At 38.6% G+C, this 27099-nt stretch overlaps 1 protein-coding gene across 6 annotated transcripts in view; it reads right to left on the reverse strand.

Annotated features, from left to right (window-relative positions):
* Positions 1-1194: 1194 nt before the first annotated feature.
* LOC128526549 (R3H domain-containing protein 2) overlaps positions 1195-27099 on the reverse strand; it is a 64424-nt gene continuing 38519 nt past the window's right edge. For 4 of the 6 annotated variants that reach the window (XM_053498523.1, XM_053498525.1, XM_053498522.1 and 1 more), the window contains exons 8-26: positions 25692-25751; positions 24425-24565; positions 24059-24167; positions 23863-23958; positions 22445-22476; positions 21711-21764; positions 17106-17338; positions 15088-15302; positions 14703-14804; positions 12833-13111; positions 12424-12553; positions 8202-8362; positions 7967-8124; positions 7742-7842; positions 6211-6356; positions 5160-5304; positions 2810-2910; positions 2629-2713; positions 1195-2408 (exon numbers count right to left, since the gene is read on the reverse strand). In XM_053498523.1, coding sequence (XP_053354498.1) covers positions 2050-2408; positions 2629-2713; positions 2810-2910; positions 5160-5304; positions 6211-6356; positions 7742-7842; positions 7967-8124; positions 8202-8362; positions 12424-12553; positions 12833-13111; positions 14703-14804; positions 15088-15302; positions 17106-17338; positions 21711-21764; positions 22445-22476; positions 23863-23958; positions 24059-24167; positions 24425-24565; positions 25692-25751 — 2707 coding nt within the window. In that variant the 3' untranslated portion in view covers positions 1195-2049. The remainder of the gene's footprint in view (positions 2409-2628; positions 2714-2809; positions 2911-5159; positions 5305-6210; positions 6357-7741; positions 7843-7966; positions 8125-8201; positions 8363-12423; positions 12554-12832; positions 13112-14702; positions 14805-15087; positions 15303-17105; positions 17339-21710; positions 21765-22444; positions 22477-23862; positions 23959-24058; positions 24168-24424; positions 24566-25691; positions 25752-27099) is intronic. The other 2 variants (XM_053498526.1, XM_053498527.1) reach the window with 2 other exon arrangements.

Genomic DNA, 27099 nt, shown 5'->3' on the forward strand with positions numbered 1-27099 from the left:
AAATGGGAATCTGAATGTATATTATACTGTACTAGTTAAAAAACTAGTATAATGAAAGATCTCTGTACTTATTTAAAATTACACAATCTTACCTTATTCAGTATGCACTAGTTTAGTGGAAAACTGGGGTTTCGGGAAGTGAGCAGGCTTCAGAACTGAACCCAATCCCATCACGCACAATTGCACAATGCACCAATCCCGTTGAAGGTGTGTGAACCACAAACAGTATCTGACACAGCTGCACTGCACTTGTCAGGAGTTTCACACCCCACTGAAAGAATTGAACAAGCCGAATGGGCAGCTCTTTCACATTCTCTGACTGATCGTTCATTCTGAACAGGACAACATATGACCTTATTTAAGTTCATATAAACTGAGCATTGGGACATGTGCATTGTGTAAGTATACAAGACAGTGTCACATGCTGTTATAAGAACATAATCAGTAACTGGGTGATGTAATTGTTGACCAACACAAGGTGCTATTATTAATATACAGTAAATATCCATTTAAACTTGATATGCATGTTCACTGCCTTCTGTGTTTCGCAATCGATTTTCTCTTACATTGAGCCTTAATTTGTTTCCTTTTTCAGAAATCTCCAATGTATCAATGATTGTACACATTCTCACATCAGTATTATTAGATTAGGATAAACATCTGCCATACAAGTTCCTTGCACTGAGTTGTTCATTCATTAATTCAGCTTCTTTACCACGTGTCCTGTGTACAGGGGTCGCCAAGGCCTGGAGCCTATCCCAGGAGACTTGGCGCAGAAGATGGTGTACAGTACATCCTAAACAGGGTGTTAATCCATCGAAATGCACACACACACTATGGGCAATTTTGGGAATGCCAATTAGCCTAATTTGCATGTTTTTGGATACCAGAGTCTGGAGGGAATCTAGCAAGCACAAGGGAACATGTAAACACCACGCGCACAGACCCGAGGTGGGAATCGAACCCTCAACCCCGGAGGTGCAATGTAAAATGTAATATTGCATAAATATAAACCTGCGATTTAAATACACCACTTTCAGAGAATCTTTTGGCCAATCCGATTCAAATCTCTCTCATTATTTAATTTAAGGGAGTTTTCAAAATCTTTATACATTTGCGTCTCTTACTGTTAATTCTCTACTAACTCCTTTTTTGTTGTTCTTCATTTAAAAACACACACAACGAGTTTCTTTTTTGTCTTCTTTTATATTTTTAAAAACAAAAAAAAAAAAAAGAACATAATAAATGAAATTTACAGTAGACATTTGCAATATTTGTGCACTTAAATACCTCAGATAACGTTCTGCACAGCTGTCACAAAAAAAAGATGCAAAACACAATGATGAAAAAGGATGGGATGAGGGAGTGTAGGGGGATGAGGAACAGGGAGGAAAGACATGGATGGGATCAGGTTGTAAAGGAACTTTAACTTATCCACCGGCAGGAAAAAAAAAAAATCACTGAATATATAGATTTCTTATAATCCTTACATCACTTATATAAATATATCGAACAAAAGTGGAACAATTTTTCAATATTTTATCTGTGAGAGAGAGAAAGGGGAGAGAGAGAGAGAGAGAGAGAGAGAGAGAGAGAGAGAATATGAGCAAGAACAGCGCAATACAGAAGTCCACAAAAGCATTAAGGCAAATGGAAAGCAAGAGAAAAAGACAGAAAAGTAGCTAATTTAAAAGTGCAGAGAGAGAGAGGAGCGTGAGAAAAGCATGTAATAGAGGAAATCTAAGCAATAAAAAGAGAGAGAGAAGGCATATGATGACTGAAGGAGAGACAGGATGAAAAAAGACAGAAAAAGATAGGGAGGAGCCTGTCCAACACCCTCTGTCCAGTGCGTGGCCGTGTTGGTGTAAGTGTGTGCGCGTCTGTGTGTACATAAGGAATTATATATACAGAGGTACAACAGAGGTACACATGCTTACGTGTGTTGTCTTCTTTGCTTAATGATACAAAGGAAGACTGAGAAAATCAGTATGATCGCTTTCTTCTCTCCGTTCTTTCACCCTACTCCTCTCCCTCTCTCTCTCTCTTTCCTCACTGTGAGCTAGCTCTCTCAAGTACACGCAGGTCATAGTTCTTTTTGGCAGCGCGCAGCTTGAACAGACTTCCTCCACTGTTGTTGAGCTTAAAGGAAGCATTCTGTGCAGCCATGGTGTTCGGGAACACCGCCACCACGGTGTAGAGATGTGCTGGGTCGTGGGCGTCGCCCTTTCCTACTGCCCCGCACGCTCCGGCTCCATGTGCCGGGGTAGTGCCGGTCCCGCGGGATGCCTGCGGCTCCTTCAGCCACTGGATCTTGGCGCCGCACATCGAGAGCTGGTTGAAGAGCTTCTCTGCCTCTGGACGAGAGATGCCCTCGGGCAGGTCTGTAACCTCCAGCACACGACTCACCACTGCACAGAGAAATGTGTCGGCACTTTACAGGCGTGCAATCAAGTAGCAAAGAGACAATCCAGTCAAGACATTGTTTTACTTTAACTTTTTGCACTATATTCATCACTCAGCAACATAAAATGTATCAAATGAAGGCAAAGAGTGTGCCGCAACATTTCTAGCATATGTGCCGAAGCATGGTAGTTAGGATCAATGTCACATTGGGTCTGTGGCACATACCCACATCAGTAGTGCCTAGATCTGTAGAGGCAGATTTCAGGGTCTGTTTCTTTCCTCTGGTTCCATGCTTTATCACTCCTGAGCTCTGTGGACAGACACACAAATTTAGTGATTTCAAAGGAAAGATCAGGAAGAGACCAAAAAAAGTGATAAGTTGTTAATAAGTGTACAGAAGAAAGACCTGGTGGGAGCTGTAGGAGGACGGGTTGTGGTTGTGCATGATGGCTGGAGGACACAAGCTGTACTGCAGAGGTTGCCCCAGTAACGAATAGCGCCCATCTCCTGTATCACACACACACAGCAAATTTTTCAGGGAGTCTGGAGCAGGACCAACATATTAAGGTCACACATTCTCAATGGTGCAGTAGGGAAACCAGATCAAGCGTGTCTAAGTTTGTCTGTGTACAGTAGAACTTAATCAGGTCACACTGATCTGATGGCTGGTATGGTGACCGTGATATACTGTATGCAGCTAATGCATTCTGTGCATGGCCATCTGGGAAATTCATCTGTTATTGCTGTGGTTGGCATAACAACTCTAAGAAACACAATCGTTCTTTATAATGTATAAAATACAGTCAAACCTTGCATTGCAAGCATAATTTGTTCCGTAAACGTGCTTGTTAATCCAAAACACCTGTATATCAAAGCGAATTTTACCACAAGAAATAGTGGAAACTCTAATGATCCATTCCACAACCCAAAAATATCCATATAAAAATGAATAATATATAATATTATATATAACATTGGAAAAGAGTTGTGGTTGGTGTGAGATTAGATAGTGGGGGTTACCGTGTATCTTTTTTTGACAAAATTTTAAAAAATGCTTTACACACACACACATGTGGTCACAGTGTTTTTGGAAAACAGTACATGCGCGCACCAATGTTGACTACGAGTGACGCACACGCACTGAGACATGGGAGGACAAGCACCAAGACTGACATGGAAGATGATTACCCACAATTCTAAAGCACACCAGAGAAAAGAACTATTGGCTCACTTGTGGTCATGTGATACTTGGCAGACAAATTTTTATGTTAGCTCCTAAGACATACTGCTTTAGTATTTACAAATAGATGAGAATATTGATAGAGCAATTCTGCACATTATGTAATTAAACATGTATGTAGCAGATTTTGTAACAGCAAAAAACATTTTAAGTTTACTATGTGATATGTACTGTTACAGTAAAGAATAAGGTGATTGCGATATGTATTAAATGTGTATGTATAATGAGCAACACTTGTTTACGTATATATAACTCAAGGGATATCAATCACCTTTAGCTTTCATTACAGCACACAAAGTGGTGGACTGGATGACCTGGTCATTCAATACATCCAGGTCCTCGACTGACTTTTTTTTGTTTTAAATTTTATTGTTGTGTAAAATTGCTAAGCCTAGACCATCTGAAACAACCCCAGATCATAACACTGCCTCCAGAGGTTTGTACCAGTGGGCACTATGCATGACGAGTGCATTGCTTCATGTGCTGTCCTTTTCGTCAATCACTCTGGAACAGGGTCAATCTGAACTTGTCAGGCCACATGACCTTTTTCCATCGTTCCAATCTCCAAGTTCCCAAGTCCAGTCTTTATGCTCTCTAACAAACTGAAAGTCTTTTTTTCTGATGGTTCCCACTAACAAATAGTCTTCCTATGGCCACATAGCTTTTCAGTGCCAATCCTGTGAGTTCTTCTCACATTGTGTACATATGGAAATGCTCTTACTAGTTATGGTTTTCGCTGTTGCAACTCTACCAAGTTTCAGTGGTCTCCAGTCATAAGCTTTTTCAAACCACAATCTTTTTCTTCCATAAAGTTGACACTTCAGCACTATTCTTTAAAGATTTGATAATGTATTGAAGGGCTCTTAACCGAGTTGCAGTAATTTTAAATGACTTACCAAAGAATTACCCCTGTTTGAGCATGTGTGTGAAACTACTTGTGCCTCTCTTTATGTACTAGGGTTGTAATTTAAAAAATAATAATGCTCATCTTACCTATAAAGCAAAGGACAATATGAGCTGTAAACTAAAGAAAGTTGGATTTGATCATTTTGATTAGACATACAATCATGGGACTGGTTTCTGTTGTTCCAATCCTAAAAGAAAACCACAAACGGAAGGAGAAATATCTCAGGACTATTACAAATACGCCAACAGAGAAACTGCTGAAAAAACTCAAACTATCACACACACGTCTCCTGTGTGAGACGGAACAGTTTCCGAGTTGACTGCAACACTGATAAGCAATAAGTGGCCTATCAAATACAGACAGTGGGCTGATATTGCTCAATGTGAGAAACACATGCCAGTGGTACCTCAAACATGAACATTTATTTACAGACATCAGTTCCCGGCAGAAGGAGAAAACATGAGTCACAACACAGCAGTTAAGCGGGCACTGTGAATGGGATATTCATAGTTTCCAAATGATGACCTTAAACAAAATGTGGATTTCTCTACAAACTGATTATTGTGCTTGATGAGAATTAGACAAAAAAGACAAATTATTTAGCGTTACCCTGTGTGGGTCCACCAGGCCGTGGATACTGGGAAATGAGAGGCAGTGGACCGAGCCCGGGACAGACATTGTTTCCACTGCTGGATGGAGTAGGAGTGGGTGACTGAGTAGGAGATGCCAGCGGACTACTCAACTGAGTGCTGACCTACAGGGACACAAAAAGAGTAAGAAAAAGGAAGAGAAAAAGAAAGCAAAAGACAGAGAAAGAAATATTAAAAGAAGTGACATCACAAATAGAGGCCACAGTAATTAGTATGTGTATTAGGACATTCTAATTAAAGGCTGCAGTGCTCATTTTTATCTCCAGTAGTTTATGCCATATAAACATAGAAAATCACAAAACACTAGTAATTACAGATTTGCTCTCAAATTTGCACGTCTGTTTGTTTCAGGTTCATTGCTTCTGTACTTCCCTTCCACCATCACTTTTAAAATCTTCTTCCCTTATGCTTCCATTACATACACACTAATCATAATATTTTGTGTTGTTTTTGATGTCTGAAAACCACTTAATTTTTGTGAGAAAAATGCCTTCATGAATCAGTCTTTATGTTTCTTCCATTATTTCCTATACACTCTTTGTAGTGTTAAGGATTTACCTTGTATAATGTGTGTGCAATTTGTTGTCACTTTTACTCTTAGTGAGAAACATTTAAACCTAACTAGGTCTGACGCAGCCCCCTGAAGGGTCAAATGCTTTATCTGATAAGATATGCACGCAGCCCCCTGACCCCTAGTTAGGTCAAGTGCTCTGTTGATTAGATAGGTTACAGTACAATATGTCTTTTCAGATGAAGTGGTTTCGATGGTGCTTGTTGTAAATTATAACCATTGACACATGGCTTTGTGCCACTTATAGTACACATACAGGGATAGATTTGTGGATAATAAAGGACAAATGTGAAATTTAAATATGCAATAATTAGCATTAACGCCATAAACAAATAACATCTTTTAGCACATTTTATACATCAAGGGACATGAGAAGTATTCATCCAAAGAGGATTTTCTCTGCCTTTAAATACCTAAGATTAATGTGCACATATAATACCTGCGGCTCAGGTTTGCTAGGTCTCTGTTCAACACTGTAATACTTGCAGGGATTCCACTGCACCATGGGAGGATTCTGGGTAGGCTGTGGCCCATTTGGGACACTTAGCTGCATCACCATAACACTTGGTCCAGGAGGTGGCACTCCTAAAAACACACAAAGATAAACAGGCAGACACACACAGTCCCAGAGACACACGTCATTAATGCTTAAACTTCACTTAAGAGATTTTTTTTTTTTAGGATTGTGCTGAAAATTAAACCACATTCATGGAAAATAGTATGTAATACTGGGGAAAGGTTTTTGTCTGTTGAACTGTGTGTAACTCGTGTTTGATTAGCCAAAATGGTGGGGTTCTTATGGAAGCATGGGTAGGCATGGACCTGATCTCAGATTCCTGTCTAAACCAGATAAAGGAGGTGAAAGGTAAGAATATCTATTTGTGGCAAAGATCATGGCAATGACCACTACTACTACTTTGACCTTATAAGGTCAGCAGGTGCTGTACCAAGTTCACCAAGTTTACAACACAGCAAAAGTTTGCAGTAAATATTTATGTTGAGCCTTTGCTCAGTGTCCTCCAATCTGGAATACTAGTTTAGATAGTTAGAGACATTTCATGCATTTTAAGTGTGCAGTAATCATTTTACTTTGAAATGCATTCAAAATATTCAATTCAGTGGAATACAGGGTGCTATACACTTAACATTAATTCAGGTAACTCGTGTCTTTTTAAGAATTGGCGAATTACTTAAATTCTAATAGGCACTAATATATAAAAGTAACAAGTGCCTTAAAATGATACAGAAGACAGATAGAACAAATTAATGATAAAATAATAAAAAAAATTCTACATGATTCCTGCCATCATATTTGAAATTGGAGGCTGTTTGTGTGTTTATGCATGTTTAAGACTCAGGCTCAGTATGATGATGTAAATGTTTTGGAGTAGGACAGTCTGTCCATGAGCTGCTTGATGTGTCCAAAAAAAAAAAAAAAAAAAACCCTGACACTGTGTCAAGCGATCAATGACGAGCAGACATATTCCTTTAAAGCCTAACTTGAACACTGGGAAACACAGGCCTAATCTGAACTGTTTTAAACATCATTAGATTTAAAATGTTTTACATTCTTTAGTAAGTCACACTTATTGGTTAAAATGTTTCTTTTTTTTGTTTGTTTTTTTAACTCGAACTCAGCTATATTAAAATGGAGTACAGTAGGACGGGTTCATTATATGGTATTGATTTGTTGTTAAAAGAGTACAGCTACAAATTGTAAACTGTTGAGTACACAAATCTTATATAACACAGCACTCTTTATTTAAATTGGTTACAGGCATACGCTTTAAATCACCAGTGTATTAAAAAAAGTTAAAAAAAAAAAAATAACGTGTATGTAATAATGTGTAAAAGTATATACTGTAATAACTTGTATTAGTTATGTCCTCCATGTGCATACATTATTCACAGTTAAATTGATCCTAGTACTACCAAGTTACCAAGTCAAATGTGCCAAACAACTTGGATACCTGAATACTGCTGCTGTATCTGCTGAGGATTGCAGGGGGAAGGGGACTGAGTCATCTGATACTGATCCGAACTTGGAGGCTGCAGGTAGCCCACAGATGGACTAAAATATATACGCATATAAACACGTTCAAACATTCAGAACAGGCTATATTTGCTTTTTATGCCTTTAAGAGCATGTACTGTAGCCTGGATGATTTTTTTCTTTTGTATTGTGCTTTCATTACCTTGTGCTGTTCTGTTGTGTTGGTGTCAGGACACTGTAGTAGACCGGCATGGGTGGAGCGGCTGGCATAGCACCCTGTACAGACTGGCTAACGGGCACCATGACAGGCTGTTGGTACTGCTGCTGCACCACAGGCTGGGTTTCATTAGCTACGGGCACCTGAGGTAAGCATAGGGTCACTTGGTACACAAAAGTTACTGTATACCTACAGTATAATGCACATTTCCACACATTACCTGATAGGAGGGCATAGGTGTGTACTGCACCACCATGCCTTGTATCTGGCCACTCATGCCTGCCCGTTGAGAATTCATAATACTGGCACTTTGCGGCTGCTGAACTCCCATCATTCCCTGGTATGCTGGCTGCTGACTGGCCATGATGGGTTGGAGAGGAGCTAATAGAGGTAAAGAAAATAATCAAATACAGATTTTAAAAGAAAAACTCCTGATCACAAATAAATTTAAGATGAACATGGTAAAAACTCATTTTATAGGAGTTTAAATAATGTTTTTTTTAAAGGATGCAGGTAATGAAATTTTTTAAAACTGGAAATCTGATCCATTATTATGTAATGCACTCATCATGCATAGTGCCCAATGTTGTGTGGCAATAAAAGAAAGTCACCTTTAGGGAGTGGTTTGACTCTCCCATCAATATTACGGCCAAAAATTAATCCAACTCTGGTTGGAAATACTGTAAGTGTTGTGATGGTGGATAAGGTTTTCGAAACAATACCATGGGGAATGTACAGTGTAATAAAAGCTAAAAGTGGTCCAACTAAATATTAGACAGTGGCTGTTTGGACATGCAGCGTATCTGCCTCATTACTCTAGTATTTGTAAACTTATCCCTTTCCTTTCCTCAGTATTATATTTTGTCACATTTCAGTATGTATGAAACTGATGCAATGGGTTAACAAATTACAAATTACTGGCTGTACAAAGACAGGCAGTACTATTTACAGGAAGCATTATTCAGCACTTACAATGTTATACAGCCAAGTACAAATATATTTCTGAAATCCAGAACTGAGCATGTACTGTAGGTTCCCTTCCCACAGACATAGAAACCCTGCTGTAGAGTACCATGTATTTGTCTATACATTTAGGACAACATAATGTCTGAAAAAGAGGCCTCAAGGTTTTGGTTCCACAGGGCATCATCAATCGAAAGCATCTTCAATGCAACATGGTGTTGCACATGGTGGCCTGTTTGGCAAGCCTCATGCTTGAGAACTGTGAATTACTTTGCGCCAAAGTCGATAGATGGTTCATTGCTGGAAGCAAATGAGTGCCAGTAATCAAGAAAGGCATTATCCTGATGCCACTGATCGTGAGGAGAGAGAAGCCTGCTACATACAGTACTGTACTTCTTAAAACCCCTATGGCACCAAGAAATAGAAAAATGCAGGATTTTCATTTTATTTTCTTTGCTTTATCCTTGTAAAGCAAAAATTAACTTTCCATGATGGAAACATATCTTCATCTCTGACTCCCAAATTATAAAGAAAAAGGGCTTAAAGAACTGCGGAGGTGGAATTTGAAAAACAGTGAGCAAGGAGGAACGCTATACAAGTCGACTTGTTTTGGACTCCTGGAAAATGTGATGTCACAGCAAACCTTTTAGTTAAGAGCCATATCTTTTGTTAGAGTATGGTGTTGGTAACGGCCTGAGCCATGAGAATTCTGAAGGCCGGTGGCAAAAATAAATCCCTGCAAAATGCAGGGTTTCCCCCAAAAAAATTGACAATATTTGAAATCTTAGAAACTACATGTCCTAGGCAAACGAAATTAAATAAGCTTCATGTTAAAAAATAAAAAGATTTAGTCATCAAAATTCCAACAACATTGTTAAAACAGATATAGATTATATAACTGATTTCACAAAGCTTCACCAATGTTCAATATGCACACTGCCCGTGACACGACACAAATCGGTAGTTCAGCTCCTGTCAAACACACTGTAGTATATCTTGCGTAACATTCTACAGCACCTCAATGATTCTCTGCCTGATATCCTCTAGGCTTGTAAGAAGAGAAGTTGATAAAGACCAGTCCTTTCACATAGCCTCAAGAAAAAAAGAAGAAAAAAAATCACAAAGATGTCATCTCAGGTGAACATAGTGGCCATTTCAACAGCACACTGTCACATCAGATCCAAAAGTTAAACATTAAACTTAGTTTTACACTTCTCGATTTCATTCATTTCACATCATTTGAGCAAGAGGTGGTTACCATGTTGTTGGACTACGAAATGATGTCAGATAACTTGGGACATCCTGTATTTTATCAGGACTAAGGTTGCATAAGCCACTGACGAGGTTTATCTCTAATATTACATAAAGGTAAATGACTACTACGGTATATCTCAGTGTTCCCCACAGGTATGAAATATACAGTACTTGAGGTGGTACCCAGCGCAACAGGCCGCATTACCTGCCTTTTTTCAAAAGTGTTCTACTATATACAACAAACAAAAAATACGGTAAATATGACCTTTAACAATATGTTTATTTATTCAATATTTCTAACATGATTAGAAATTATTTAATTTTCTTATTTCAGAGATCCAACCTACAAACCTTCCCATATGTAAAGATATGAAAACAATTAAAGAAAAAAATATGAAAATATAAAGATGGTGCTATTTTCAGAGTAGCCTTGCATTAAGATGTTTTAATAAATACTGTATATATAGGGGTCAGGATTGTAAAGCATAAAGTTATCCTTAGACATACTGTACAGTATGCTTTCTTTCAGCACAACAGCGAGCTTTTTCAGCGAGTTCTGCAAACAAGTTTTTGTGACGTCCTTGGCATATTCTCAAAATTCTGTAAAAGTCTGTGAGATGATTATGGCACAAACAGATCCAGAAGATGCAATGATTTAAAAAAGGAAATGACCTTAACTTACAGGAAAAAGGCAGACTTATTATTATTTCATTACCTTGCAGATGATGAAGGGCAGATAATGAATACAACCCAACCTGGTAAGAAATCTCACTAAAAGCTTTGAGGGCTAGACAGATTTAACACACATTATAAGGCAAAACATCTTATTTCAGAGTTTAACTCAGGCACATGATTAACTGCTTTTTCTGTATAGTGACTAATGAAGCTTGAAACAGTAGATTTCTCCTCCACTGACATGAATGAATCGTCTAATTTTTCCCACACAAGCCTAATTTTAACTAATATAATTATGAATTATAAATATTTGTATCAAAAAACAAAGACAGATGTTAAACACACAAAACAATGCACTTATATACACTGATGCTGTTTAATGATGTATACAAACTGTACACAAACAATGATATGTACAAACTGTGCAAGTATCTCCCTTTGCTCCCCGCGCCTTCACTCATCAATGAAAGGTCACATTTTTTTAGTTTAATGCTCTGCTGTTTGAGCCTCCCGAATACTGCAAAAGAAAACCATTAACCCCATCATTAGAAGATTTTGATTTAAAATACAGAAGATGCCACAACCATCCATGCCTTAGAGTTCAAATGAGCAAAACTGTCTGTGTTCTCCGCTGTGGAAAATGGAGGTGTAATCTCTCCTGTAACGGTCACATGAGTACGAGATAATTAAGGGCATGCGTGAGTTTCACTGGGGCAGACGGTGCTTTCCTCCGAGTGTGTTATGCCGCCCTGTGATCCAGCTTGAGCAGCAGTTCAGAAAGCAGTTAAGTTGGCTTCCTCTGAAGCATTTGATTATCTTCACCTTCCCCAGTATGTAGCTGTTCTTTGATAGTGGAAGCCTAACTGTGCATCTGATCGACCATGACTCGTTTACAAAACCGAAGCAAACAAAAATACAGCTTTATGCATGTTCTTCACAACAATCAGATAAAAAGAAATTTAAAAACCGCACCGTGCAATGCTTTATTCGGTCACAAGCAGTGATGGGTGAGAGAGTATGTACAGTAATCTGCTGTACAGTAGGTGGCATAGTACCATCAAATCCTACACAAGTAATAGACAAAGTAACTGCCTTCTTTATAGGGGCTTCCTCAGATGCAGTAGTTAAGAGTCTGCAAGTGGCATTTATGAGCTAGTAGGGGGTTTGACCTAGTGCTGTTGTTCAACACTGAACACGTTGAACATGGCAGTTCAAACTGCTGTCATTTTCAGCCTTTAAAAAAAAAAAAAAAAGGACACGGTAACCTCACACACCTTTTAGAAAGAAAAGGCAGAATAATTGGTCATAGGGCTCCAAGGACGACTCTGTTGATATCAGCCTACTTACTGCAGATGCATCATGTGTCATGGCATATGTGCACATCACCTCGGAGGAGGGAAACTGAATCTTTCTTTCCCTGAGCATGTCACTTGTGCAGATTGATCATCATCAGCTGGATGCACCAATGCAGAAAATATGGACCAAAACAGAAACTTAAATTGACATTAAAAAAAAAACAAAAAAAAAAACAATGAGATGAATGGACTGACCAGAGGGCTGTGCTGTTGGGGGCATGGGCTGAGAGCGCTGAGCAGGGTAGGACACCTGGTGAGACATGGACCTGTACTGTTGTCCTGAACTTGGATACTGTCCACCAGCAGAATAATACTGCACCTGGATCTAAGAAATAAGATACAAAGGGATTAAGACTTGCTGAGGCTTAGTTACAGTGCATAACAGCTAAGAATAAACTCTAAAGGGCCAAAGACATGAGAAAAGCTCTAATACCTGATAAAATTACTATGCAAAGATCACTATGAGTTACCACATAACCACATAATGTTGCTGCATTAGAAAGTCCATCTTCAGGGTAGATACGCACATACATGCACAACTTTATGCCCTTTTAAAACCCATTTTAAAACCCCTTCACCGTCATTGCTGTATGATAAAGCGCACCTGCTGAGGTGGCGGAGGGGGCTGCATGTAGCCTTGTGCAGGTGGAGCTGTCTGCAGGACAGGCTGAGTGGGAGGTGGAGCAGGTGGAGGGGGGTGCGGATGGGCGGTGGGTGGCTGGTAGCTGGACGGAGGCGGGGCAATGATGTAGCCTGGCTGTGGCGGAGGATGTTGGGTTAACACGGCAGGTGGAGGCTGATAAAGTCCTGGTGGCTCTGGAGCCTCACTGGAGCCCTGACGGCTCAACGACATCTGTCCAAAACCTGGAGTCAACTCATCAGTCTGAGAGAGATGGAAAAAGGCAGAGGGAATAAGAAGGCAAAGCTCATGAAAACACGCAAACACTAAAAAAACTAAAGAAAAAACACCACACATAACAGGACATCTGATAATCTAAAACAATTTTATCAGATTTTACTGATCCAACATTAATTGTGGATCCAGTATTCAGATCTCAATGGAATGTACTCTATTAGAAAACCCTATTTTGCCCTCAGTGTAGTGCAGTCTACATGAAATGGTAAAAAAAGATTTTAAGACTAGTTGGGCAACACGCCAACAGATGGCAGCACAAGGCTGCATAAATCAGTGTGTCAAAAGCCATCATCCAGTGCAAATCGGGAGCTGTGCAACTGGTGCTATTCTGATAATCTGCATGTTAGAACAAAGAGCAAATGTAAAATTCAGCGTGAAACTGGGCAAATCTGCCACAGAGATGTTTGACACAATTCGGCAGGTTTACAGCGATGCTGCATTGAGTCTTTTAAGGTGTTTTGAGTGACATGCACGCTTCAAGAGCGGAAGAATTTTACTGCAAGATGACGAGAGATCAGGAAGACCCTAAACAAGCTCAACGGCCTAAACGTCAAACCTATACGGCAACTTGTGCATGATGATCATTGGAGAACAATCCACAACACTGCTGCCATTGTCGGGTGCGTCATACAGAGCAGTCCAGGCAATCCTCACATGTGATTTGAACATGCGGTGTGTTGTTGCCAAGTACGCAGTCAGCGTGCCATGGATGACCCGTTCTTCATGTCGAGGATCGTTACTAGTGAAGAAATTTGGGTGTATGGGTATGACCCTGGGACGAAGCAACAGTCTTAACAGTGGATGAGCCGATCATCTTTGCGACAGAAAAAAGCGAGGCAGGTCTGCAGCTCGACCCAATGCATGCTCATCGTCTTATTCAAAATTTGTGGCACCGTGCATCGAGAATTCACCCAAAGTGGCCATACTGTCAATAAATAGTGAATTCTTTACTGCCAGGTTTTAAAGCATCTAAGGGAGGACATACAGCAAAAGCGACCAGATTTGTGGCATACAAATGTAAAAAAATTTTATACCATTTCAGATAATGCACTATACGGTATATAAAAGGAGTAGCCATTGTTAGCATTTGCTCATTTATTGCCATCCAAAGCAGGGTCTTCATTGCTTGCCTGACATTTTTCATGAACAAGGAAAGCCTTAGAATACTATGGTTTCTAAGAACTGCTGAGAGATTATAAAGACAAACAAAGATTATAAAAGACAGACGCTCGTTAATCTCGGCACTGAATTTACAACCTCACAAACCTTCACCAAAAGTATGTGTTCGTTACACTATTCTAAACCTTCATACATCATATTTAATCTAATAACCTAAAAAAGAAACACATTAGCCATTATAAAGAGAGACACCAAAAAGGTCCAAATAAAAGGTTAAAATGAAAGAAAAATATACCTAAAGAAAATTATATAAAATCTAATGAGAGGGCGGGCAAATTGTTGTGTTGTTTAAGAAACCATTGAGCTGCTAAGAGCTTATGACAAAGAAGGAGATGAGAAGACTGTAGGGACGTGTAAAGCAGAACAGAAAAATGAGTACCAAGTTATACTGCTGAGAAGGAGAAACAGGCAGGATGACCTGAGGGCAGGAGGTGCTGGAGAATGATACAGGCTGTGGAGCAGGCTGCAGAGATGCCACCGGCTAAATACAGTCAGGGGAGGGGCACAGAAAGAAGGGGCAAAAAGGGGGGGAAACAGGAAAAGTAAAGAAAAAGAAACAGGAAAAGTAAAGAAAAAAAATTATGTTAGTGGGACCAGGAAAATAGGAGTCACAAAAAAATAGATTTAAAAATGTTACCTTAAGCAACTCTATACTATGTCATTAGAAAAAAAAAGAAATCTATAAGAATATAAATATAGAATAAATTCAAATACAGTTCATTACATGGACATTATCCAAAGTTTTCAAAGGCCCACTGACTCACCTGGGGCAGCATGTGATTATGGCTGTGGCTGGCGATGGGGTGCTGTGGGTGAGAGTGTGTGTGTGTGTGAGGAGGGGTGGGCAGAAGAGCGGTTTGTGGTGGTGGTTGTGGAGCCTGGCTTTGAGGAACATTGGACGGGCAGCCAGATGGACAGGGCAGAAGAGTTCGACTCTGAGGTGGCTGGGGACAAGTCTCTGTGCTTACAAGGGAAAGACCTGCAAAAACAATTATGGTGGGAAACTTAGCATTTATGAAATCCAATGCAAAAAAATTTACATATGGTTGCTTGAAGGTAGCTAATAACCTCAACTTACAGAGCCCTGTTCTTACACTTAATGTGTTGGATAAAAGGTTTTCGAAGAACGGTATGATTACATGTGTACTGTAGTCTCATTAGTATATATATGAACCCGCTGCAATTCTCTGTATTCCGGCATATATTTGACCAGACGTGATCAGAAATTTTGTAAAATAATGCAAAAAATAGCAAAAAAATCTAAAGTGCCCAGACATAATAAGTAGTGTTCACATTACGCAAACATGCTTTGGGATCAGCTGCTCCGTGCACTTGAAAAGGTGAGGTTTACTCGAGTATGGTACAAATCTGACATGAAGCAAACCGTACTGTACCCAAACACAGAGGTGGACTGCAGTTCTCATCCCCTGAACTGCGCGACCAGTGAAGTACTCGGGTATAGAACGAGATTATTACTGTTAAACCTGCCCTGTGGGGGAGAAGTGAACAGTTGTACCTGGGCAAAGTACTGTATAAAATAATCACGTCTAAAAGTTGATGCATGTCTAAACAAAATTGGAAAGGTTTTAAAAAATATATTTAAAAATAGGTGTTGGGATAGAAAACTCAAAACAAGAGATTCAACAAACTATGCAACAATACAAATTTAAAAAATCAGCTAAAAGACAACAAAAATATAACAGAGCGGGTTATAGGTCCTTGAAAGTTACATTTAGACCTCCGATTAATGAATACTGAACTGTTGGAGAAAAGGATCCCACCAAATCTGCAACTGCAATTCCCCTCTCAGCCACCAGAGGGCTCATGAGATTAGATTTCTAATCTTAATACAGAACTAAGATACAAAACCGAAACAAATTACTGTTCGTGTATGTGCTAATCAAGTTCTGAGCCACTCACTCACTCACTCACTCATCTTCTATACCGCTTTATCCTGTATTCAGGGTTGTGGAGACCTGAAGCCTATCCCAGGAGGCTTAGGGCACGAGGCAGAGTACCCCTGGACAGGGTGCCATTCCATCACAGGGCACACACACATACACACACATTCACACACTACGGGCAATTGTGGAACATCAATTAGCCTAACCTGCATATCTTTGGACTGTGGAAGGAAACCCACCAAGCACGGGGAGAACATGCAAACTTCATGCACACACAGACGGGAATCGAGCCCGGCCTGGAATCGAACCCAGACCCTGGAGGTGCAAGGCAACAGTGCTAACCACTAAAGTCAGAAATTCTTGTAATTTAAATGTAGTCATTAAGAATAGTTCTCCAAGCTCCTTGAAGAACTTTTTTGCCTCCCATTTTCAGGCCAGTCCGTGACCAGTTTCAGAGGAATGTTTTATGGTTAAGTCACACAATGACCTATGAATCATTCACGTATAAATTAACATGTAATTTAAGAAATGAATAAGTGATGACAGATGATTAGTACACTGGTAATGATAAATGCTGAGGTGTTACAACAGACGAGAGCAAAAATACGGTTGTTGCTGAGGTTGTTACATAATTTTTTTTTTATTGTATCTTTTGGGAGATTGCAGTAAACATTTGTTTCAATTTCTTTAATGTAATTTACATCATTTAGTTGAATAAAATATAGAGAAATTAGTGGAGGGTCATAGCTTTTGCACAGAACTATGAACATGAATAGTATGTGAGAATTTAAGCATAGAAATAATAATTGTGCATTAACACAACTTGTGTCTTTTGCAAGAAAGAGTGAGCAAGTGTGAGTGAGTGAGCGTGTGAGTACCTGTGCGTGAGCCCCTGGCACTGCCCTGTGAGCCCTTGCTACCCAGACTATCACCACGTGTGAGGATGGAGATGCCACTGAAGCTGCTGGCCTTGGTAACGGGAGGCCGGAGCGTGCGGTTCGAGCTGTCCGAGTCCGTGCTGCTCCATGGCCGTGGATCCAGACTCTTCATATCGCTGTCAGTGCTGCTTTGACGACTGCTTGACGCCCGGCTCAAGCTCTCTTTATTCCCCCTACAGAACGGACCAGCAGAAGAGAGAGATGTTGGGAAGGGAAAGGAGGAAGCAAAAACCAGAAAGGGACGGAATGAAACGAACAAGAATAAAACAGAGCTAGAAAAGTTATAAAAAGTTGCACTTAAACCAAGCCCATGTTTTACTTAAAACAGAAAAAAAAATTACGTAATATACACATATACAACTTAGATTTTTACATATACACACACCACTATAATAATAAAAAAAAGTGAAGTATCAGCATCTCAGAGGAATACCTGAAAACAATATTTACAATAACAAGGCCCCAGTCACACAAAGTACTCAAGATGCACAATTGGTAAACGACTCGGGTATGGCCACAGCAAGCAACACAAACCAGAGAACTCAACAAACAAAAACACACATATAAAGAACTGGCTAATAACACAAATTCATGCCCTATAAAGAAACTGCACAATCAAACAATCTGACAAATTCACAAGTATCACTAGGATACACACTCACTGTGTGTCTGTGTGTTACACTGTCTCTCTTAGACAGAAGCAGCCACCATGAAAACCAGTACTCATGTCACGTGAGTTTCCAAATCGCAAAATTTACCCTGAATAAAACTGAAATCTCTAAAAATAAAAATGACAAATTGTCATTTTAAATTCCTTAAATTATTATGGCACCAAAATCCACGAACTGCCAGATAAGATTCCTTTAATATTTTTTGGAGAGGTGACCAGACCTGCATAGAGTTTGGTGATTTTCCTGCTCAGACAGCATTCATTGGGTTATTAACATTTTTTTCTTACTAACAGTTTGTTATAACTGGCATGAGTTAATTTATGATCATGTTCTTCACTTTCACCAGACCTTCAATCATATGAACACACTTACCTGAATTATATCTGACTACTTATTGCTGGTCTTTATCCTAGTGCTCTTAGTGCTTCCATAAAAAGGCTCAATGATTCTACACTCACAGCGTATTACATTCTGTAGTACCAGCCATCTATGGCATGAACAAACCGGCAAATAACAGTGATCAGTCTGGGACAACTGAACTAGCTGTAGCTGTGTAGCAAGATGACGTGTCTAAGTGTTTAACAACATATTGCATCCCAAGGCTCAGTGTACATCCTGTATTACGAGTTGGTGACAGGGCGACTACGTGCAAATTTACACATCTCTGAAGCTCACTCAATTTATCAGCATAAAAATAAAAAATACCCTAGAAAATGAAATATAAATTAAGTTCCAACATGATTATGTCAGATGCGTTTATTCCAAAATAGTTTTTACTGTACTTATTTGTTACAAAGTAATCTGCAAAGGCCTTTTTCTACAGCAGAAACAAGCTAATATACGTTTTAATAAAATGTTTGTTAACCTTAACTGATTATGACTTTTTCACCGTGTTCTCAGTTATCTACCATTTTTATTTAAAGCCTGGCGAAATCACATTCAGCTAACAGGGTTTTAAACAGACATTTCCCATATTTCTTTAATGTAGCTTCTTGCACATGATCCTTTGCAGAAGGTCTAGGCGGAATTAAAAGTTAAAGTTGCTTGTGGGGGGTGGGGGTGGCAGGTATATGGTTTCTTATTAATAGTGATGTCAAATTTTGTTAAAGGCAGAATACCCAGAGTCAAAGCTGTTTGCCAAAATTTAGCTACAGTTTAAGTCTAAGCATTTCACTGCATATCGTACTGTGTATGACTGTGTATGTGACAAATAATTTAAATTTCAGTGATCTGCAATGGGGTGTCCTGAGCAGCTACAAACTGTTAACATAGACCCTGAAGTTTTTCAAAACATCAGATTTCCTGTGCACGTTTTTTCCCTTGAGTCAATAATATTTTTCAAACAAATAACCTCCCAATAGAGCATTTCACACCAATAACGAAATTTCTTGGTGCAAAAAGCGTTTTGTTTTTTTTTTATGTTTTTTGCGCAAAGCTCGATTTTACCAACTTTTTGCAGACCAGCTAATGCAGTTTTTATTATTAATGGTAAAAAAGTAGACAAAATGACTAAGACAGTGAGCACATGGACAACGTGTGGAGACAGATTGCCGAAGAGTTTCATTACAATAAGGATGTGTGTAAACTCTACTCATTTTTGTTGCTTTTATTTCTTAATTCTCATAGTTAAAACTTCCTCTACAGCTGCACAGCTGTGTTGTTTATGTTTGTGTGATCAGATAGAGTAGTACACAATGACGAGCAATGTAGAACACAATCTTACAGTTTATTACCATGAAGAATTATGACAGAATACCGATTTCACATTTTGTTTGTGTCCTGCTAAAAACAGAGAGATGCTGTACTTATTGGCATTACACACTGCATATTGAGTGTGTTTAAGTGCAGTACAGTTATTATTATTGTCCGTTGCAGTTGAAGAGGTGAGAAAGCTGTGGAAAGGTCTGAGATACACCTATGTGAGGAAGAAGAGAGACGAGGGTGAAGTGAGGAGTGCCCAGGCAGGTGGAAAGAAAATTGCTTCAAGTGGAAGCCAGTTGTTCAGAATCCGTACTTGCATATTCATGTCGCGTTCGATGTGAATCTCTGTGGTGCGTTTAATTCAATCTGAATTTTTTCCATTTTTTGTACCATTAATTCGCTCCGTTCCTGGTGTGTAATGACCTTAACAACGCAGTCTCTCTCAAAAGTGTCTGTCTTTTTATTTTTTGACATCATGTACATAAGTGGAGCTCATTTGAATAAAAAAAATCCATCAATCTTTCAAAGTTATTTTTGTTCAAAAGCAGGAAAAACATGCTATGAGACCTTCTAGTATTATTGTACATTAAATATGCTTGTAAGGAATAACATACTCTGGTATACTCTGCTGTTGGATGAAAATAATACATACTGTGATGTAAAGTAGCACAACATGCAGCAGAGGTGCATTTCTGTGCAGTCTGGAATGTGTTATTCCGCTTATACCACAACAATCTGCTCATGATCACAGCCTTCAACCTTTTATAAAATTTTTAGATCATTTTCGGTGTTTAGACGAAACCTCATCTGTGCCGCAGACTTTATTTCCCCAGGAGGCTGGAACTGTTACAAAGCAATTACAACCTTAACTTCTTTCCTAAACCTTAAATAAATGCCTCCAAATTCAACTGCAATAACAATTATACATTTTACTAAGTTTAGGTGGAGTGTCAGCCATAAAACTGAATCAGCTGTTAGATTGAAATGTTAACATTTTAAAATAAGTGCATTACTATAAACGTGTTGATCATTCTAGTGCGGAGGAGTATCTGAGCCGTGCTGTTGTACCAAAAAAGGGAAAAAAAATAAACAACAACACATCGACAAACCAATCAGAATTTAAAAATCAAATGTGTCGTGATATAAAACACAAACAGCAACATTTACTGAAAGCTTGAGCAACAATACTAAATTTTTTCTACAAAATGTCACCTTAATCGCAAGTATAAACATAAAGCGCAAAGTTAAGATTGCATTCCCAATATACAGTACATCTACACATGAATCATCGTGTACCTCATCGTGTAAATACTTCATAATTATTGACCTTAAACAGCAAACTCTATAAAATGTTTTATAACCGTATAAGAAACATAGAATTCTAGTGTGAGGTAACCTGTAACCAGCAAGGAAAAAAAGAAAAGAGAAAAAAAGATTCCCTTTTGTTCTGTGAAGCAAACTAACCCAGTGTGATAAGAGGAAGACACTACCGATCAGATGCACTATATTTAGAAATTGTGCCGAATTCAGAAATCTCAGCAAAATTCATAAAGACTGAAATCCTAGAGGGTCTGCTTTTGAAAAGGTGCAGTAATGTAGCCAACATTTGTGCATGTAATTAATGAATGAGCTGCTGCCTACACAGTCCATTACTGACACAGACCTACTGCAGAGAGACAGAGAAATACAGCGTATGTGTGTGAGAGAGAGAGAGAGGGAGAAATACAGAGAAATTTCAGAGAGATTCTATTTTGTCTCCATTCCTCCTTTTCATGAAAAACTAAGCAAGTAGTTTTTTGTCCATAAAAACACCACCATCACACTGCTATGAGAATAGCAAGACACCCCACAAATAACTCCATAGCATGCGCTAGTTAACAAATGACAATTCCAGAACATTCCCCACAGCAACCATAGCAACCAGGCTTAGCCTGGACCCACATAAACACACATGTATGCGCGCACATACACACACACACTGTCTCCCACCCACCCACCAAAGTGCAAGTGCACAATCAGAGAAAAGTGCAAGAATGGTCGTGACTTAACAAGTCCCTCCCCCTTAAAGAGCCGTGTTTCAAATCCACATAGCAGCCATGCACCGAGCTGACGCTAAGCACACACACGCTTGTCACGGATACGCGTATGGGAACACACAGCAAACACTAAGTACCTAAAGATTTGTCTCCTCCTTTGGGAGGAAGAGGAGTAGCCTTCAGTGGAAAGTCTGCGGGTCACATTGGGGAAAGAAAGGCTGCAAGTTACCGCATTGTCTGAGGTCTAACTCGACATGTGTGTTTGGCAGTACATGTGTGTGTGTGTGTATATGTGTGTGCGCATGTATAAAAAAAACCAAAAAAAAACAGCCAAACACAGGCTGCTCCCCACACCAAGGCTGAAGAGAACTTCATTACAGTGAGATTTTTAATGGGTTTGTTTGACCAGATCACGCACCGCAGGCTGTGTTGAGACGAGAAATGCAAACCACATAGAATTTCTCCTCACAAGCCTTCGGTTCATCAGTCTCAGCACTCCTCCACCTCATCCTCCTCTCAGAAAAAAGTGCTTTTTTAAAAAAAAAAAAATTAAGACTATAGTGTTGTTGAAACCTATACTCATGTGTGTAAGTAAAATCTGTCAATTATTTAACCAAAATCTACAATGTTAAACTGAAAATGATAATCGGCTATCTTCTATAAACCAATCCTAATATTTTGGTATATCGCTTTAACGCAAAAAAAACAAGAAAGAAATTGGTTAAATTAAGCTTTAAGATGACGTCAGTTTCCCCACAGATCTCGTACACGCACACAAGATCACAAAAGCAATTTATCTGTACCATAAAAAAAAAAAAAAAACACAAAGTGACTTAAACCTGCATTGCTCTCCGGTGTAAGTGTGTCTTACCTGTTGTCGTTGAGGTATCCGTTTTGAGAAGACTGTGAAAAAAAAAACATCTGCACATTACGAATAGCTCCACAGCTAATCCGAATCCCCACACTCTTGATTACAAATGCAAATTTAAACAAGCAATTTTCTTAAATATCTACTAATAGTAAAAAAAAAAAAAAAAAAAAAAGCTTTTATTCAAGCAGGGTTACAAGGAATCGCTTGAAATAAACTCAAGGCAAACACCAAAGCAAAGACCTGGCAAATCACACATGTAATATAAAGTCTGATTTCTGTTTTTATTGGTTTCTAAGCAAGGAAGGAAGATCTGACGTATCAGATGAGAATCAAATGAATTTCTTGGTTGCTCAAAAAAAAACTGAGGGCAAAACACTGGCAATAAGGGCTTCTGTTTTTAGTAAAGCATTGAAAGTGAATATAATGTGAGAGCTGTCCCAACTGGCCTAGCACCTTCCTAATACATTTAACTTAAATATACAGTATAACTTAATATCTCAGCATGGTAAATGTTGCAAAAGACAGAATGTCTGGCCTTTTTATTTATTTGCTGCATGTGTAAGCTAACCCCAACTACAAGTGGGAACTTAGCCAGCTAGCATTTTTAAACAGGAAACAGGAATCTTTATAAAATTTTACATTGTGTATGTACCCTTTAAATTTTTAACTAGGGGAAAAAACTCTTATTACATTATTATGAGCTATTTCATAGCTATATACTGAAGCACAAAGAGTAAAATTCCTTAGCCTGTGTATGTAGCCATTAGAGCTGTGAAACCTAGGGGAGACCATTGGGTACATGTTAAGTAGTAATCCGATTTTTTGATTCGCTTCAATAACAATGCTTACTGTCTGATTTGGCTCAACAGCTCCATAGCTTACAGATTTTAAAATCTTGAAAAATATAAAAAGCGTCCAATAATCACAGAAATGGTACGCAAGTTGTGGTATTAATTGTTAGTATGGCACGGCTCATACAACGCAATGATCTTCCCAATCTACTCATCACTCCAGTCCAGTCGGTAACAGAACCAATAATCTCCAAAAGTGCGAGTTTTGGTAGAAGTTAAAAGCAGGTTATGTTCTCTATAAACATTGTAGTGCACTTTTAAGAAATTTGACAATTTTAGACTATTTAACAGCTGTAAGTTACCCTTTATCATTTAAAAGGTGAATCAATTCTGAATCAAAAACTGACCATCAAAAAATGGATTAACTTTAGCATAATAATATTATATTTTATTTTCAAACTAATTTAAGAACACTATGATGGGGGAGGAACACAAATGTTATTCTTCAAATAATGAGCCCCTACTACTACTATTATTATTATTATTATTATTGTTATTGTGACATTAGAGCCCTACTTGTATGATGGACCTGTTTTTACTGCACTCTTGCATTTAATGTGCACTTACTTCCCGAGCAAATATTCGATCCCGGACGCGTTGATATTCCTCCTCTCTCTCCTCAATAGATTTACTACGACGGCCATCCTGCAGAGGAACCCGAATCTGAGAAGTATCAAACATTAAGGTTACATTAGATTAATCATATTATTTCCCCAATTCATGATTTGCATTGTTCATGTAATTTGCAGGACAGAAATGCCACCTGGTTGTCATCTTTGTCCATGCTTGCATCATCCCTCTTCAAGATAAACTTCTTCTGGAAATCCATGGTTCGATCATCTTTGATGTGCTCAGAAAACCTTTGCTCTGGGCTGAGAACGAAAGATAGACTTAGTCTGTTAAGTAAATCAGTGTGAATTTTAACATTATAAATACTGTCCCACAAATAAGATCTAATAACAATTAATAACAGCATCAATAATGTGTGGTGTTTTTATAAAGCGCTCATGCACCATGCCCATAACAATATTTGCACTTACGTTACTTTAGCTACAGCAGTATGATACATCATCGTGTAAAGGAATAAGGTTTCTTAAAGTGTGTTCGCGTGTTTAATTAAAGTTCTTACATGCGGGTGCTGCATGTCTTATTGATGATGACCGCTTTGCCGGTTTGGTCCACATTGTGGTCCATGCCGAAGTAAGCTGCCACTCGATGTAGCAGCATGCGATGGTACGAGGTCATCTGGGGAAACTTCTTATACTGATTGCTAAAAATAAATGAAAACAAAACATTATGCACAACTGATTACCAGTTTCCAATATATTAAAAATGGCACTGTCTAAAACATTTAAATACATTTTAATCCACTTAAAACTTAAAAACAAATCAAAAAGCAAAGCTTTAAAAGTCCAACAGGGGCAAACATATCCATTTGCAAATTTACGATTCTTGCCAAATCCACTGGTTAAATAGTTTTGACAAACTTGGTGTTTAAGAAACACATTGCCAACACATCTGATGGACTTTCTGTTTTTCTGGACTGTATTTCTTTTTCTATTATAGGGGGTTGAGCATAGACAAATTGTGAAAAATCACAAATTTTGAATGTGGTCAAAAAATGCCTGCAAAGTTTAAACCCTAAATATGCCCCAAATATGCTCCCCTGAAACACTACATACAGTATTTTTTCATTTCTTTTTAAACTCAGCTTAATACATTACGCTTAAAAAAAGTACGGTAAACCCATATACCATACTGCTGCGTCTCCTGCAGTGCTAGAATGTAAAAGACAGATGTTACAGTACCTCTATACGTATGTACTATAATTTATGCAAGCGAGTTTTCTTTGGCATAAGTAGGATAAATTTACTAATAATTCACCATCCCAAGCTGCGTTTTCCTCTATGGTTGCTGTGCTCTCGCTACAGTACTAAAAGATTTATACAGTATTATATTTTATATAGAAATTAAGCTGAATTTAAATTATTATTTATTTTACAAAATTAGAAGAATATATTGTTTTTAATAGTTTAGCATAAAAATGCATGAAAGAAATGCGGAGAATATTTGCGGTTTCCGCAAAATTATGGGGATTTATGTGAACATTTATCAGTTAGGTTCTAAGGAAAAACGACTAAGGCCACGAACTCTGAACCGCAACTTCACAGGGGTCGACTGTAATGCTAATTACCTCCTTTTCAGTTTTAGACCAACCCTACAAAATGTGAAAAGCTTCAGGACTCTATAATGTTTTTAAGCCCAATAATGACCCTACTAACTTGTTGACAAATGTACTCACTTCTATGAATGCCTCTGTATTTCACATGAACATCACAAGTATGCATGCATGCACACAGATGCAGGCACACATGTGTGCACACACTATTACTCACTTATCGTCATTAATAAACTCCAGTATATCTTGTTCCAGCTTCAGCAGCATCATTCTGTCCCTGCCACAGTGGGACAAGAGACAAATTATTTAAAAAAAAAAATAACAGCACAAACATGTGTTAAAACACACACAAGACCAAGAAAAGCCTTTAGCCAATCACAGTGAATCTTTATAAAACATATGCATGTACATTTTTACATACTGTAAATAAACATCCTGGAAGTCCTCACAACAGAACTGGTCAAAACATAACCTGCTAACAACCAGTGTTCATAAAAATCTACATCACTGGTCTGTTAAATGATCAATGCTGATTGTTCATAAGGTTGATAAATTTTCTACAGTATATAGAGCACAACTCTGACAGGAGTCCCAACTCCTAAGACCTAAATGCTACATATACATATACAATGACTTCAACATTGATTTTTTAAAAACTATTTATTCTATGTTTATAATGGAGATGGACTGGTTGAGCGATTTGAGCTGGTTATCAGTTTGATTGGCTGTGACCGGTGATCAGCTGATCAGCCTCAGATATAAATGATTCTGTATCGAGCACAGAAGCTTCCAAGTGGTGCAGCAGAAACCCGTTTTTCTGGGGTTGCATTATTAAAAATGTTAAAAAGTCTCATGTTAAAAGTCTCAGATCTCCCTTTTCTCTAAACTCTCTCTTGAATTAGTCTCTTAAAACAACATGAGCACAAATCGCATGTTAGAAGCTGTACGCACTCGAATACTCACAGCCATTTACTGTAACCTGCGTGCTCACTGTCAGGCTGAGTTTTGAGGCATTTAAGGTGGTAAAACGTCACCGTTTCTTAATAGACTACACGGAACACATTTTCATCCTGTGTGGTAGGAGCGAATTATTTGCCAAGTTTGTTTAAAAGTAACAGTTATTTTTGCAGATGACAGAAATACATGCTGCTCAGCAGTTAAATGTTAAACTCTATTGTTTAAATGCTACAAGGCTGTTATAAGGGGCGGGCTACATTTAATTACTCATGAAACTTTAAATTTGTAACAAAATTGGGGGAAATGTAATATCGAATATGGATATTTATAAAATCGTAATTCACAATTTTTATTGTATTGGTAGCTACAGTAGGTATCGTGATAATATCGTATCGAAAGGTGACTGGTTGTTCCGATCCCTAATTACCAAGTAAAATATTATGCCCAGTATTGTGTAGGTTCTTCTTGTGCCACTAGCACTCTGGCCTTTCGGGCATGACATCCAAAAGCCCTCTGGGTGTGTGCTTTGGTAACTGGGACACTTGCATTGCGTGCTCTGGGTTGAGAGATGAGGCCTTTGGATTAGGATCTGGGGAGTTTGGATGCCTTTCTATTGCTGCCAGCAGTGACTTTTCTTTTTTATGTCAATTTCTGCTGGGTTTTCTGCT

The sequence above is a fragment of the Clarias gariepinus genome, chromosome 6 (assembly GCF_024256425.1).
Source record: "Clarias gariepinus isolate MV-2021 ecotype Netherlands chromosome 6, CGAR_prim_01v2, whole genome shotgun sequence".
In the NCBI taxonomy this organism is placed as follows: Eukaryota; Metazoa; Chordata; class Actinopteri; order Siluriformes; family Clariidae; genus Clarias; species Clarias gariepinus.